General features: G+C 40.8%; 1 protein-coding gene across 2 annotated transcripts in view; it reads right to left on the minus strand.

Moving 5' to 3' along the window:
- Positions 1-12,330, minus strand: part of MLLT3 (MLLT3 super elongation complex subunit) — a 289,781-nt gene that overhangs the window by 9,639 nt on the left and 267,812 nt on the right. For both annotated transcript variants that reach the window (XM_070375956.1, XM_070375957.1), the window contains exons 8-10: positions 9,480-9,579; positions 4,162-4,233; positions 2,945-3,016 (exon numbers count right to left, since the gene is read on the minus strand). In XM_070375956.1, the coding sequence (XP_070232057.1) occupies positions 2,945-3,016; positions 4,162-4,233; positions 9,480-9,579 (244 nt within the window). The remainder of the gene's footprint in view (positions 1-2,944; positions 3,017-4,161; positions 4,234-9,479; positions 9,580-12,330) is intronic.

Consider the following 12,330-nt stretch of genomic DNA (forward strand, 5'->3'; position numbering starts at 1 on the left):
TGGCTTCTTCCCCCAACCCTGGTTATAAAAGTCATAAAAAATTATAAAAAGGCAATAAATTATTTGTAGTCTGATTTTACACATTTTTGCATATATATATATATATATACACACACATACATATGTATGTATATAGGCTTCCCTGATGGCTCAGCAGTAAAGAATCTGCCTGCAAAGCAGGAGACAAGAGTTTGATCCCTGGGTTAGGAAGATCCCCTGGAGAAGAGAATGGTAACCCACTCTAGTATTCTTGCCTGGAGAATCCCATGGACAGAGAAGCCTGGCAGTCTACAGTCCAGAAAGTTGCAAAAAGTCAGACACAACTGAGCGACTGAACACACACACATACATATATATATATTTTTTTAAAGGATTCTTTTCACCCAAACAGCCTCTTCACTGAGTGAGAAGTCATGAACAAGTTTTGCTTCCGTCTGGAGGGAAGTCAGGGCTGGGGAGAGCTAGGTCTTCCTGCAGGATGGCCCCTGCTGTGCGGACAGGGAAGCCCCCTCTACGGCTGTGACAACATTACTGGGGTTAGGAAGTGGGCCATCAGGCTCCAGTCTTCAAGGAATTCTAAAATACAACAGGAGATTCTCCAGGGTGGAGAAGATCACTTTCGGCAAAACACTTCTCAGGGAGAGTTCTCCACATTGTTATAACACTCTGCCATACCATTTATTCCCTATCTCCCTAAAGAAAATTCTGAGTATAATAGCTGTTACCTAAACTGCTGAACCAGCCTCTAAGGAAGCCCTGGTTTTCCTCAGAGGTTATTTTTTTTCTCCTGAGGAGGATGCAAGCCCAGACTCAGAGCTGGAACTGCAAGAGAGTTTAGAAGTCTTCAATCTCCCTTTCCAAATAAATGTTAGACATGTGGTTTAAAGAAGAATGAAATTATTAGTCAGTCCAAGGTACTGACATCTCTGGTTTTGACTGTGTCCACTGTACTACATTGTACCTGATGGAAAAGGGCCTTAAGAACACAGCCTCTCTTGATCCAATGCTTTCTGTTCATTAACCTAGATGCCGGGTGCCAGCACTGCATGATCCCAGAATAAAAAAGAGATAAACCATTTTTTGTGAGCCAAATAAAAATGTCAGGCCAGATTTTCTGATAGGATCCCTTTCATAGGAAAAGAACTGGGATAGGCTCCCGGGCTCACTAGAAATCCTGTCTCAGGTGCTATGGTCTGCATGGCAGAGGAGACAGACTCTGTGGAACGCAGTCCACAGGATGCGCAGCGCTCAAGGTGGGGAATAACGTCAGTGCTCAACAGTGCTATGCTTTACAATAGGAATTAATTAAGCAGTAAACCATGACAGGACATGCATCATGGTATCATAATCACAAGCCTCAGCTGCATTACAAGGCAAAAGGCCAAAGACTGAGAGCTTTCAACCAGCCTGGGAATGCAATTAGGTTGAAATGCTGTGGGCCCTGGAGTGCCTTTATGCCAGGTTAAAAATTCATAGATATCACTCTCTCCCTCTAGAATGCTAAAATAATCCACTTCCATGAAACTCTCCTGTTAAGCCACCTTCCCTCATAACGCTTTCAAAGGTCAAAATAAAGGGCAATGTGAAATTGGGAATGCCAATGACACCCCATGGTAAGACCCTGCCCAATGGCACAGTATCCTCGATTCACTGGCTGGCTTTCTGTGAGAAGGGGGTCCCAACGCTGCCCAAACATCTATCTTGCTCTCCTGTGAGACACTATTTAGGTCCAATTTGTTCAATAATAGCTTTATTAGACAGCTTTTCCACAGTGGTTCAGAGCTGGTGCTCAGGAAAAAAATGGGAAAATCAGCTAAATAGATTTACCATCACCATTCAGGCAATGGGCCCCAAATAATTGCCAAGTGGCAGGCTAACTGACTAATTTTCAGTTGTACAGAAAAAAATTGAAGAAAAATACTCTCGATATACTAGGATATGTCTTAGAGCAAACCACTCAGATCCTGCTCCCTGACCTATTGCACACTTAGATAGACATGCAAGAAAAGCAACTTATCCTCAATTAAGAATTATAGGTCTGTAGTCTTCTGTTCAAGTCTGAAACTCTAGAATTTTAAACCTTATCAAACCAATCAGGGAACTTGCAAAGTTTGAGAGTATGTATTTATAGATTTAACCAAAAATGTACACAGAATATAAATGTGACCATCAGCCATTAAATATTAAACACACACACACATATACACACAGCTGGGGTAGATTAACTTCTAACATCAAGTTATTTGAAAGCAGTCTTTAAAAAAAATTCCAGCAGCAAAATAATCTACAAATCTACCCCTGGAATTTAGAACACAACCTTCACTTTGAGTATTAAAGAAAAATTATTTTATCTTTAATTTTTGATGCAATGGGAACACATACTATAACCGTATGAAAACTAAAAACCACCCTCCTTCTCAAAACATCAAATTGTACTAATAGAAATGTCCCCACTCAAAAGTATTCCACAGTTGAGTTCATAATAATAGAATGTATGTTAAACAAGATAAGACAAAAGAGGAAAATATTTATTTTCCTTAGAATAGCATTGGCAAAGGTTACTAAATTGAATCACAAATGTTTACAGCACTTGACTGCAGTTCTTATCACTGTTTTCCCATGAAACCAGAAGCCTGGCCCCAAAGGTTTCTGCATTCCTCCCATCCCTCCGTCAGCCCACATGACAGCATCAGATGGCTTGAGATCAGTATGTTGCAGCATCGTCACTTCCCCAAGTGCCCCGTTTCCATTGTCTGTGGCACCAAGGAAGCCCCAAAGCAGACTTCCAGGTAGCCTTGGAAATAAGCCCCTCCCCAAATACTCTGCAGGTGGCACTGGCCCAGAGAGCGTGCGGCCAGTGTGCCTCCAGGTGCTGTCACACCAGCGCAGGACAAACCAGACCTCAAGGCTTCTGGAAAGGCTGGTGTTCAGAAGCCCTCCTCACCTGCTGCAGAATGTGTCTTTCCCTCAACGTCATCAGCCTTCTGTGAAGCTCTACCAGTTCATCGAGGTATGCCTGAAAGAGAATGGTATGCCCCCAGTGACAAGCATTTAGGAAGCAGTTCAAAAACAAAAGGATAAACAAGTAAGAACATACCAGAGGTGGTTAGAGGTCGCACATTCTACCTTCTGCCCTAAGCTGTGTGGATGCACTGCCCAAGGCCTTTGCAGACCAACTCTCCTTTGGCCAACTAGTACTTTCTCAAGGCAGCTTTTTTACAAAATAGGGCTATTTGTGAACTTATTTGCTCCCAAGTGAACAGGATTAACCCTCTCCCAACCATACCTCTACAGAGAGAAAAGGAATTCAATGAAAAAATGTGAGCTTAAGCATATTATCACAGTACATATTCTTTTTTTCAATTATTCTTCCATCTTAGGCTTTTTTCTCTTAGTTATAATGTTTCCAAGTTTGAACATGGAAGTATCAATGCACATCACTAATTATGTAATTAGGGCAAATTGGAAGGGGAAAAAAAACAACCTCTCCTGGTCATACCTAACATGGCCAGTGAACAGCAAGTAACAGGACAGAAGAAGGTCTTATGAAAAATAGAGGTCACTATCCAAATCAGCATCTGGCTTGTCGAGTTCCCCTGAAAAGGCAGAGCACCTTCATGTGCTCAGACTCAGGTCTTTGTTAGCATAAATGCCTGGGTATTCTTTGTGCCATTTGCAATGAAAGCAAATAAAGGTTTGTGAAGCATTATCCAGGCCTACCCCGATCCTGCAAAGCATGTGAGGACCCTGCTTACAACAGGACACAAACCCCCAACAACCCTTGAAGTCAGATTTTGGATGCGTGACTGCACACGAGGGGAAAACACATTGCACTGGGATCAGATGTCCTGCTCACTTCAGTCCGAGATTCCTGAACCCTCCACCTCCACCACAGCTCTCTCACCTCCTAATTCCATGTGCCCAAAATCCCTTGGCAAGCATGGATAGCAAAAGGCCAAGTTTATCTTGTTCACTGGAGATGTAAACAAGACTTGGAAAATAAACTACAAAGCACTGGAAAGAAGCGCCTGTCATTTGGGAACTTCAGGCCCTTCTGATGAAGAAAACGAAATGAGAACCAGCAAGAATGATCAAGGGAAACACAAAGAAACAGAAGAGTGTCAGTGCAACGTTACTCACGGTAACAGACTAGAAACCTACCTTGTCACATTCGCCATTCTTTATTTGCTTATCTGATTTGCTTTGCTTTATTGGACTTTTCACTTCAAGAATCTAGGGATCAAAGAGAAAACAGTTAAGTTTGATTGCTAGCACTGCTTGGCTAACCTGCCACAGAAACAAAAGGCGCTATGAATGAAATGCATAACATCACTTTCCAAAGAGCATTTTTCCTCCTCACATTTTAGTTCTTCTCCTCTAATCTGACTTTCTCTCAGAAAATAAACTACTTATATCTGAAATGCTGAGTCAGGGCAATAGAACTTTAAAAAAAAAAAGTGACGATAAGGAAATTGATCTATGCTTCCAAGGCTGCTTCTCTTTAGTGACAACACTCTCCCACATATGCACAGCAGCTGAGCTGTAGTAGATTACAGTCCCCTCTGGCAAGAAATTTTTCTTATTCATCCTGTTGTTTCAACATGACTACCCGTGTTCAGTGCAGTAAGGATAAGACAAACACTCAAATACCCTTTCTAGTACCTGCCTCTCAGATTCTAAAAAGTACTCCTGTCTACTAAATTGAGGAAGGTTTGGAAGTGAAGGTGGCTGCCACGCTGGCTGCTCCCAACTTGGAATCCTCCTACTCAAGAAATCAGAGAGCCAGGACCATTTTCTGTATTCTAAGAAATAATGTGTTTACCCAGGATAAAATCCCCAGTGCCTTTCCTTTGATCTGAACCAATTATAGCTCAGGTTATGAACAGCAGTTTTGCATACTGTTCAGACGGTGGGGAGTTACATTTCTAATTAATAAAAAGGAGAATACATTATTATTTAATAAACACAGTTGATTAATTAGAATTTTCAAAATTGAGAATTATGCTTTAAATGGTGAAAACCACTGAAATTATTGATGAGTGTTTACAGACATATAAAAACATAAAGGCAAAGGTAATTTGTCTTTTTCATTATATTCTCATTATCAAGTGAGTTACAATCTGAAGCTAACACTGAGGGAAAAAAATGCCAAAAAAGGAGATATTGAAGAAGTTTACTCTGCTTTAGCATACACACACACACACACACACGTCTCACGGTTCTGTTCAAAGGTCTACCACTTCCAAAATGCACAGATTTTTAAAATGAGTCCACATTTATTTTGTAATTTAACTTGTAGAGAGAGCATTGATTGGGCTCAGAAACCCAAGTTCAGGTACCAGCCCTATCATTCAATGTTTTTTGAACTTTGACAAAAATGAGACAAATAAAAAGAGCTAGGAGCAAGGGAGCATCCAGGTTCCCATTTAGCCATGAAATTTTCTACTGCTAATAAGCACTTTACTTGCTGAGGATGACATTCTAGAAAAGACCAAATGCTTCTCAAAAGGAATACACATTCATTTGAATTTAGGAAAATGTATAAGAAGTGAGCTCCTAACAGCATCTTGCCTGAGAATCGCCTTTCTTCCTTCGTTTTTAAGATTAAGATACCAGATGACCAATGTGACCAGGCTAATTTCAAACATAATACTTCTGGCAACACAAGGAAATTACTTAATCGCAGAGGCAAAGCAATAGCTTTTAGTAAAGGAAACCAAACACCCCCCTACATTCAGAACTCCCTTCTCTATTTTGGCTGGAAATGAGACCTCGAGGGGAACGTTCGTTAGCACTGAGACCTAGGAGTAAGTAGGTCAGTAGATGGCACTCCTCGCCAACTCAGATACAGGGCTGGGCCAAGCAGAGCCGATCTGCTGTGAATGCAGGCAAGAGGAAAAATACAGCCCCTGTCTGCCTGCCTTGTGCATTAGAAAACTGAATTTTGTTCCCATCATATCCTTCCCCTGAGTACCCCGCCATTCCCTGCCCCAAGTCATTGTTCTCTGGGGACCAAGTGACTGAGAACTCTCTATGGGGCACACAGAGTTATGAACTAGGTTGAGAGAGTTCCACCACCTTCTCTTCAAAGCAGAAAATAGAACACGCAGGGCGCTGAAATCCCATCCTACACATTCCATAAGGGCTGCGGCACAGGAGGCCAATGACACTGAAATCCTGGTTTCTTTCTTCTGAAGCTGCAGAGGCAGGAACAAAAGCCCCGGGTGTCAGTGATCCGCCTCGAGTTACTGAGTGGCTGCCCAGAGAGGGCTCAGTTAATCTTCCTGCTTTGATCTCTCCCTGCTCCAAAATAAACAGCTTTGTCAAAACCTCATTCTGAGAGCTGATCCATGCTGAAGACAATTGTTTTATTTATGATCATTTCTTATCTTTAAGGAAACGACTCCAGAATAGAAAAATATGGCACCTTGTCTTCCACAGGCCGATTTCAAACCAGTTTAACTGGATGGACTCTTTGATTTCATTCAACACGCCTCGCAGGCTGATAGGTGATTTATGATATTCTGAATATTAACTTGGGTCCGATGGATCGCTTCCTTCCTTTGAGGCCCCTCCCTCCCCTTCAATACTTTCAGCCAAAAAGGATCTAGAATTTTGATTTTGTTTGAAATTCACATAAAGAAGTTTGAAGTTAAAAAACAAAAACAAAAAAACTTCGGTTAAAATGGCACAGCATTATTCCTCTCTATTAAGCTGTAGGGAGAAGAAACAGCCACCCAGACTGCTGAGAGGCACCAAGTATGCACGTGATAGTCTCTGAAAATAGAACTATGATGAGTTGCGCTTCTATCCTTAATCTGAGGATCTGGCTTGAGAATCAGATTTTCAAGATTATTATTTTTCTGTATTCTTTTGTGAGGACTGACAACTCAATTACTCAGCAGATGGATTCTCTACCGCTGGGTCTTTGATGTTAACGATCACTAGTAGCTCCTAACAATACTCAGGTTAATTACTTGCTTTGTTGACATATGGCTCTCTCTCTCTGTTCACTTTTTTTCCAAGAATTAGAAATGTCTGACTCAATGAGCACTTTCCCTCTTCCCCAGTCCCTAGAAAATTGAGAAAAAGGAAACCATAGCTTTGCCTGGTAATTTATAGAAACTTTGAGACTATTATCAACCTACACAGAGAGAATAGTCAAGGGATATGAAAGAAGAAGACTCAAGAGTCTGCCCGTTTCATAGTTTGGCCTTCCTGGTATGTTTTCGCTTATTTCATGTGAAATTTCAGATCATCTCATTATCATCACTATCACACTCACAAACACACACACACACACACGACTAAACACACTCCAGTTCTAAGACACAGGTCCAGAGGAAAAAGCACCCTTGGGGTACATATATTTCCTACCCTAAACTAGTTAAAACTGAAAGCATATGGACCCCCTTATTATGCTTATAGGTGTATGGAGAAAGTGACATATAACTGAGTATTCCTGACAGATTGATGACTCACATGTGTGAAGCTACATTTGTCAAATAAACATATGCCAAGAAACCAGTGGTATGCTATTTAATCGGATAAAGCAAATTTTACCCTTTCTAGATAGATGGTACCATTTCAATTTTGTTTTGCTTTTTTTTCATCCTGCCAGACAGTCAATAAAAAAAAAAGTCTGACAAAGAATCTAAACCTTTCCCTGAAACCAGGGTCATGTCAAGACTGCAGCAGGTCCAGGAAGAGACTGGGGCAGTTCTGTCTGCAAGGCGAGATGGTGGCTTGCTGAAGCTGCATTTATTTAGCAAGCATAGTCTTCACTCCACCTGGGAACAATGCTGAAGGAGACTACCACAGGGCACAAAAGCACAGCCTATAATGCCCTGCACTCCTGGCCCTGCCAAGGCCACCGTCACCGCCCAGGAAGAATCCCAATTTCAACACACCACCCACTGGAAGCAGAAATCAGGCCTACATAGGTTGAAATTGGATATAAAAATATATTTCAAGGTCCAAATGCTCTTCTATTGACAGCTTATACTGAAGCACACAATTACAAAAGAATCCTCCAAGTTATCCAGTCAGCCAGCCTAGGGCCCTTCTCCACTGACTGGCAATGATGGCTACGCCCGTGGTCCTCGCTCTCCCCAGCCATGCTTGACTTTGGAGTACTGGGCAGCCACACTTGAGGTGACGGCTGGCTGGGTCATGGGTATGGCTGGCCCTGGAGGCAGGGAGACACATGGACTGTGCGGAGTCAGGATAAGGAAGAAGAAAGTACAACTCCTTGCCGGACAGCCTGTAACGGGTGACGAGGCTGGGCCTGCAGTCACATGCAGGACACAAAGAAACTGCAGTTGGACTGCAACTGGTGAGGTAAAGAACACTGATGACATTCCTACTTAATAATGGAGGCTTTAAGTTGTAGATCAATTAGATGAGGAATTTTAAATTTTAAGAGATTTTTGCTTTATATGAAATTTGAAATGAAAAAGTCTTCGGCTATAAAAATCACATTTTCCCCATTAAAGAAAGATCACAGATTTCAAAGACAAGGCCATTTAAAACAACAGGTAGGACACCTGTGAAACAGAATACTTTTACAAACCACATTTTCAAGTTAACGTTCATACGGTAACTTGAATTAAGCAATTATTGTGAGGTCTCATGGAATCTGTCTAAATAAGGAAAAAAGAATAACATGGTAATAGAGAATCAACCTGATGCATAATGAGGTTTTTTTTTACAATACTTGAAAACAGCTTATTTTATCAAGTGTTTAAAATAATCATTCGTTTAACGAAAGCTCTTCATCACAGCTTTGCAAGCTCTGCCTAGACCTATCCAAATAACTATATTCTTTACTCTGATTATCAAATTAATAAGCTTTCCTTTAGCTGGACTTATAACAACAATGATAATGACCATTGTTTACTCTATAGTTTATAAATGATTCCTTACAATCCCAAGTGATAATCCTTTTTCCCTGGATAAGCACAGAGGCAGAGCACCTGTACTAAACATATATCATCAACTGTTTGCCAAGAGGTATGAACCATGCTTCATGCTCTTTACACACACTTTTTTGTTACCCTCCCAGTAGCCAGTAAGGTAGACATTAATATCCTCGTTTACAGATGAGAAAACTGAGGCTAAATTAAAAAAACTTTTTGTACCAATAAACTACTATAAATCAGTAAAACAGAGAACCAGGCTTTATACAGCTCCAAAGGTCATATTCTTCCCAATTGACGGGGAAATACACAGAAATCAGGAGTAAATGGGTAACACTTTTTGTCACCATCCTGTCCTGCATCTATTGACATTTAACTAACTCATCCAATACCATACTTTTGTGACAACTTAAGTCCTTTTACCCTATATGTTTAGTCCTAAGGTTGTAGGTTCCCAGCTATTTGCTGTCAAGAGGGACTTTGTTTAAAATTTAAGGGGTAAAATGCCTGGCATACTTTGAGTTCTGCAGAATCGTGAGAAGTGCAGACCCAGAAGCTTACCTGGTTGTTGTTGGTTTTTAATAAGGGTGGCGGGGGTTCATGATGTAGGGGTGAGGAAGCAGAACTGCTTTCACTATCACTGCCATCACTTAAGCTAACTCTGAAAAGGAACAGAGAAGTCAGTCGCAGCGTTACAGACAATTCTTGAAATATCCAAAGAATTAGGGGTAGAGAGCAAGGCATCCAAACACTCATCTTCGGGAACTTGTTTTAACTCATACAATTGCTACTACATGCCGGCGTTTACTTTGTATCTAGAAAGGGGTTAAACGTTTGACTTGCTCCTTCTCATTTAATAATCTCCATTTCATAGATAAGGAAACTGAGACAAACTGGATCACTCACATAGCGTCACAGAGGTAAGAGTGCTGGTTCTAGGATTCAAATCCAAGCAACGTGACTCACAGTCCTGGTACTCGGCCAGTATATTTTGCTGCCTTCATTTATTCATTTATCTCCCTGTTCCAGATCCATCCACCTACTGTCATAAGCATGTCACCCAAGCTGGAAGTTCAGCAAAATCAGACAGTTCACAGGTTACTACCCTTTTTGCCCTTCCTTTCCTTCTGCCTATTTGTTACAGGTGAAAATTTTACAAGTACAGCTAAAATACAGGGTGCAGGAAAGGAAGTAACTGCTAAGAAGAATGTGGACCACAGCCCTGCAGGACTGACAGTGCAGAGTGACGTCTGAGGGTGGGAGGTGTGAAGCTCAACATGACAGACCCATCACCAATCATTTCCACTGTGTCATGATGCAAAGTTGACCCTAGTTCTGATGCAATTCCCTGGAAATACACCACTGAACAGGAAAAGACAGTGTGTTTGGGAAAACTGCTTTAGAAAAATACAGTGTCTTTCAACAATGAAAGACAATAAAAATATCACCTCCTTTTTTTTTCCTTTCCATTGAAAATGGAATTTTCTTTCAGCGAGAATAGGAGATACGTCTTTATTTACTCTGCTGAATGTGTGCACTCTTTTAGAAATGTCCTTCAGGGCTTGCTCCCTCGCTTCGCTTATATAGTAACCTAATACAATATTCTTCTCAGAAACAGAAAATGCTTTAGAAATCGGATAGTTTTTCTGTCGTTCTGAATAGGCAATCACATTCCAGCCCTATAATACATTCAGATAGACAAGATACGAGATAGGAAATGAAAAGGATACACTGGGACATCCTTTTAGGAAAAAACTGACGGAACTTGTTTTTCTTAACTAAATTACATTAATGAAGTGTTCAGTTGAAGCGCTGCTTTAAAATGCTTCTTGACTGAAGTGGAAGGCTGAGTATTTAAACTGATTAAACAGTTGAGACTTCACAAGTGCCATGAAGATCAAATGTTACCCGGGCGGGGGCTGTGCCAACAGCATATGTCAGGAGGGAGGGAGAGCCTTGCAAACAACATGCATCACACATCAGTCAACTCACAAACATGTATGATCTGACCCATGTTGACTCAGGGGACAAGGCAAAGAGGGAACAGGCCACAGCCCATCACAGAGTGTCTAGATCTTCTACATACTAAGTTGGGAGATGTCTAAACTGGTTATGCATTTTTTCACCAGCTAAATGTAAAAGCAGTCAGTGGTCAGGATTTCAATTGTTATAAAGATGCTCCTAGCCTACAAGTGTCAGTTCATTTTTAGGTTTTTTTTTTTTGCCCCATCAGTTTCCTTCTTGTTAGATTAAAACTTGTAAAGGGAAACATTATAAGGCCAAGACCATAAGGTTCCTTATGTCTCTCTTATTTAAAAGGAATACAGATGGGTGATTTTGGGAGATGAGTAGAGAAAAAGGAATTGAGTACAGCCATAAGGAAGAACCACTGAGAGATGGGACAGGGTATATATTCTAAGGAGACTCTTCTCCAAGGACACGAAGGAATTACCAATTAACAAACACATGGTCTGTCCAGTTTGGGTTAAGATCACATCATTGTGGGGAATTTTAGGGCCTGCTACCCAGTAATGGATAATGAGAAAAGACTTAATGCAATATATTATCAATGTAATTGGATTTTAAGTTCAAATAGATTCATATTTTTTCCTACTCAAAACCCATTAAAGTAAGCACAGCTATTTGTTTTGCTCATGATAAATAAAATTCTCGAGGCAATTTCAAGTTGACTATTAATTATAAGTGACATGAATTAGCATCTTTCCAATGCAGAAGTATGCCTCGCTGCATTAAAGCTACTTAAGTAACAGCGCACTTAAAAGGAATTTAGTTTCTGGAAAACACACAGGTGATCCCAGTTTTAATTAGGTCACACATAATTCATTGAAATCAATCATGCATTTCTAACTACAAACAGCGAACACATTTCCTCAAATTCTGAGTTATGAATACCTACAGCAACGAAGCTACACAAATTCTTCAAATGAAAGCAGAGTTCATTTCAGCCGCCGGTCCAGCCACCATGGCATTTACTTTGAAGAGCAAAAGCTTCCAATAGGACTTTTTCTCTGTAAAATTTATAGAGGAAAAACCTCTCCTTTCTGAGAACAAGGGATAAAATAGTTCCCTGGGGAACGGTGAGTGTAAGCATGCCAAGGTGCCCCAACTTAAACTTTGTACGGCGTATAATCTATAAAAATAGTTTATATTATATACAAATATCGTGTATTAACATCTATAAAGGGAATCTAGAAAGACGGTACTGATGAACCTATATGCAGGGCAGGAATAAAGATGCAGATGTAGTGGACCGACTTGAGGACACAGCATGGGGGTGTTAAATAGTGGGAAGCTGCTACGTAACACAGGAAACCCAGTCTGACACTCCCTGATGACCGAGAGAGAGAGTTACGGCTAATTTGTGTTGTTGTATAGCAGAAACTAACACAAC

Source organism: Bos mutus, chromosome 8 (assembly GCF_027580195.1).
Source record: "Bos mutus isolate GX-2022 chromosome 8, NWIPB_WYAK_1.1, whole genome shotgun sequence".
Taxonomy (NCBI): Eukaryota; Metazoa; Chordata; class Mammalia; order Artiodactyla; family Bovidae; genus Bos; species Bos mutus.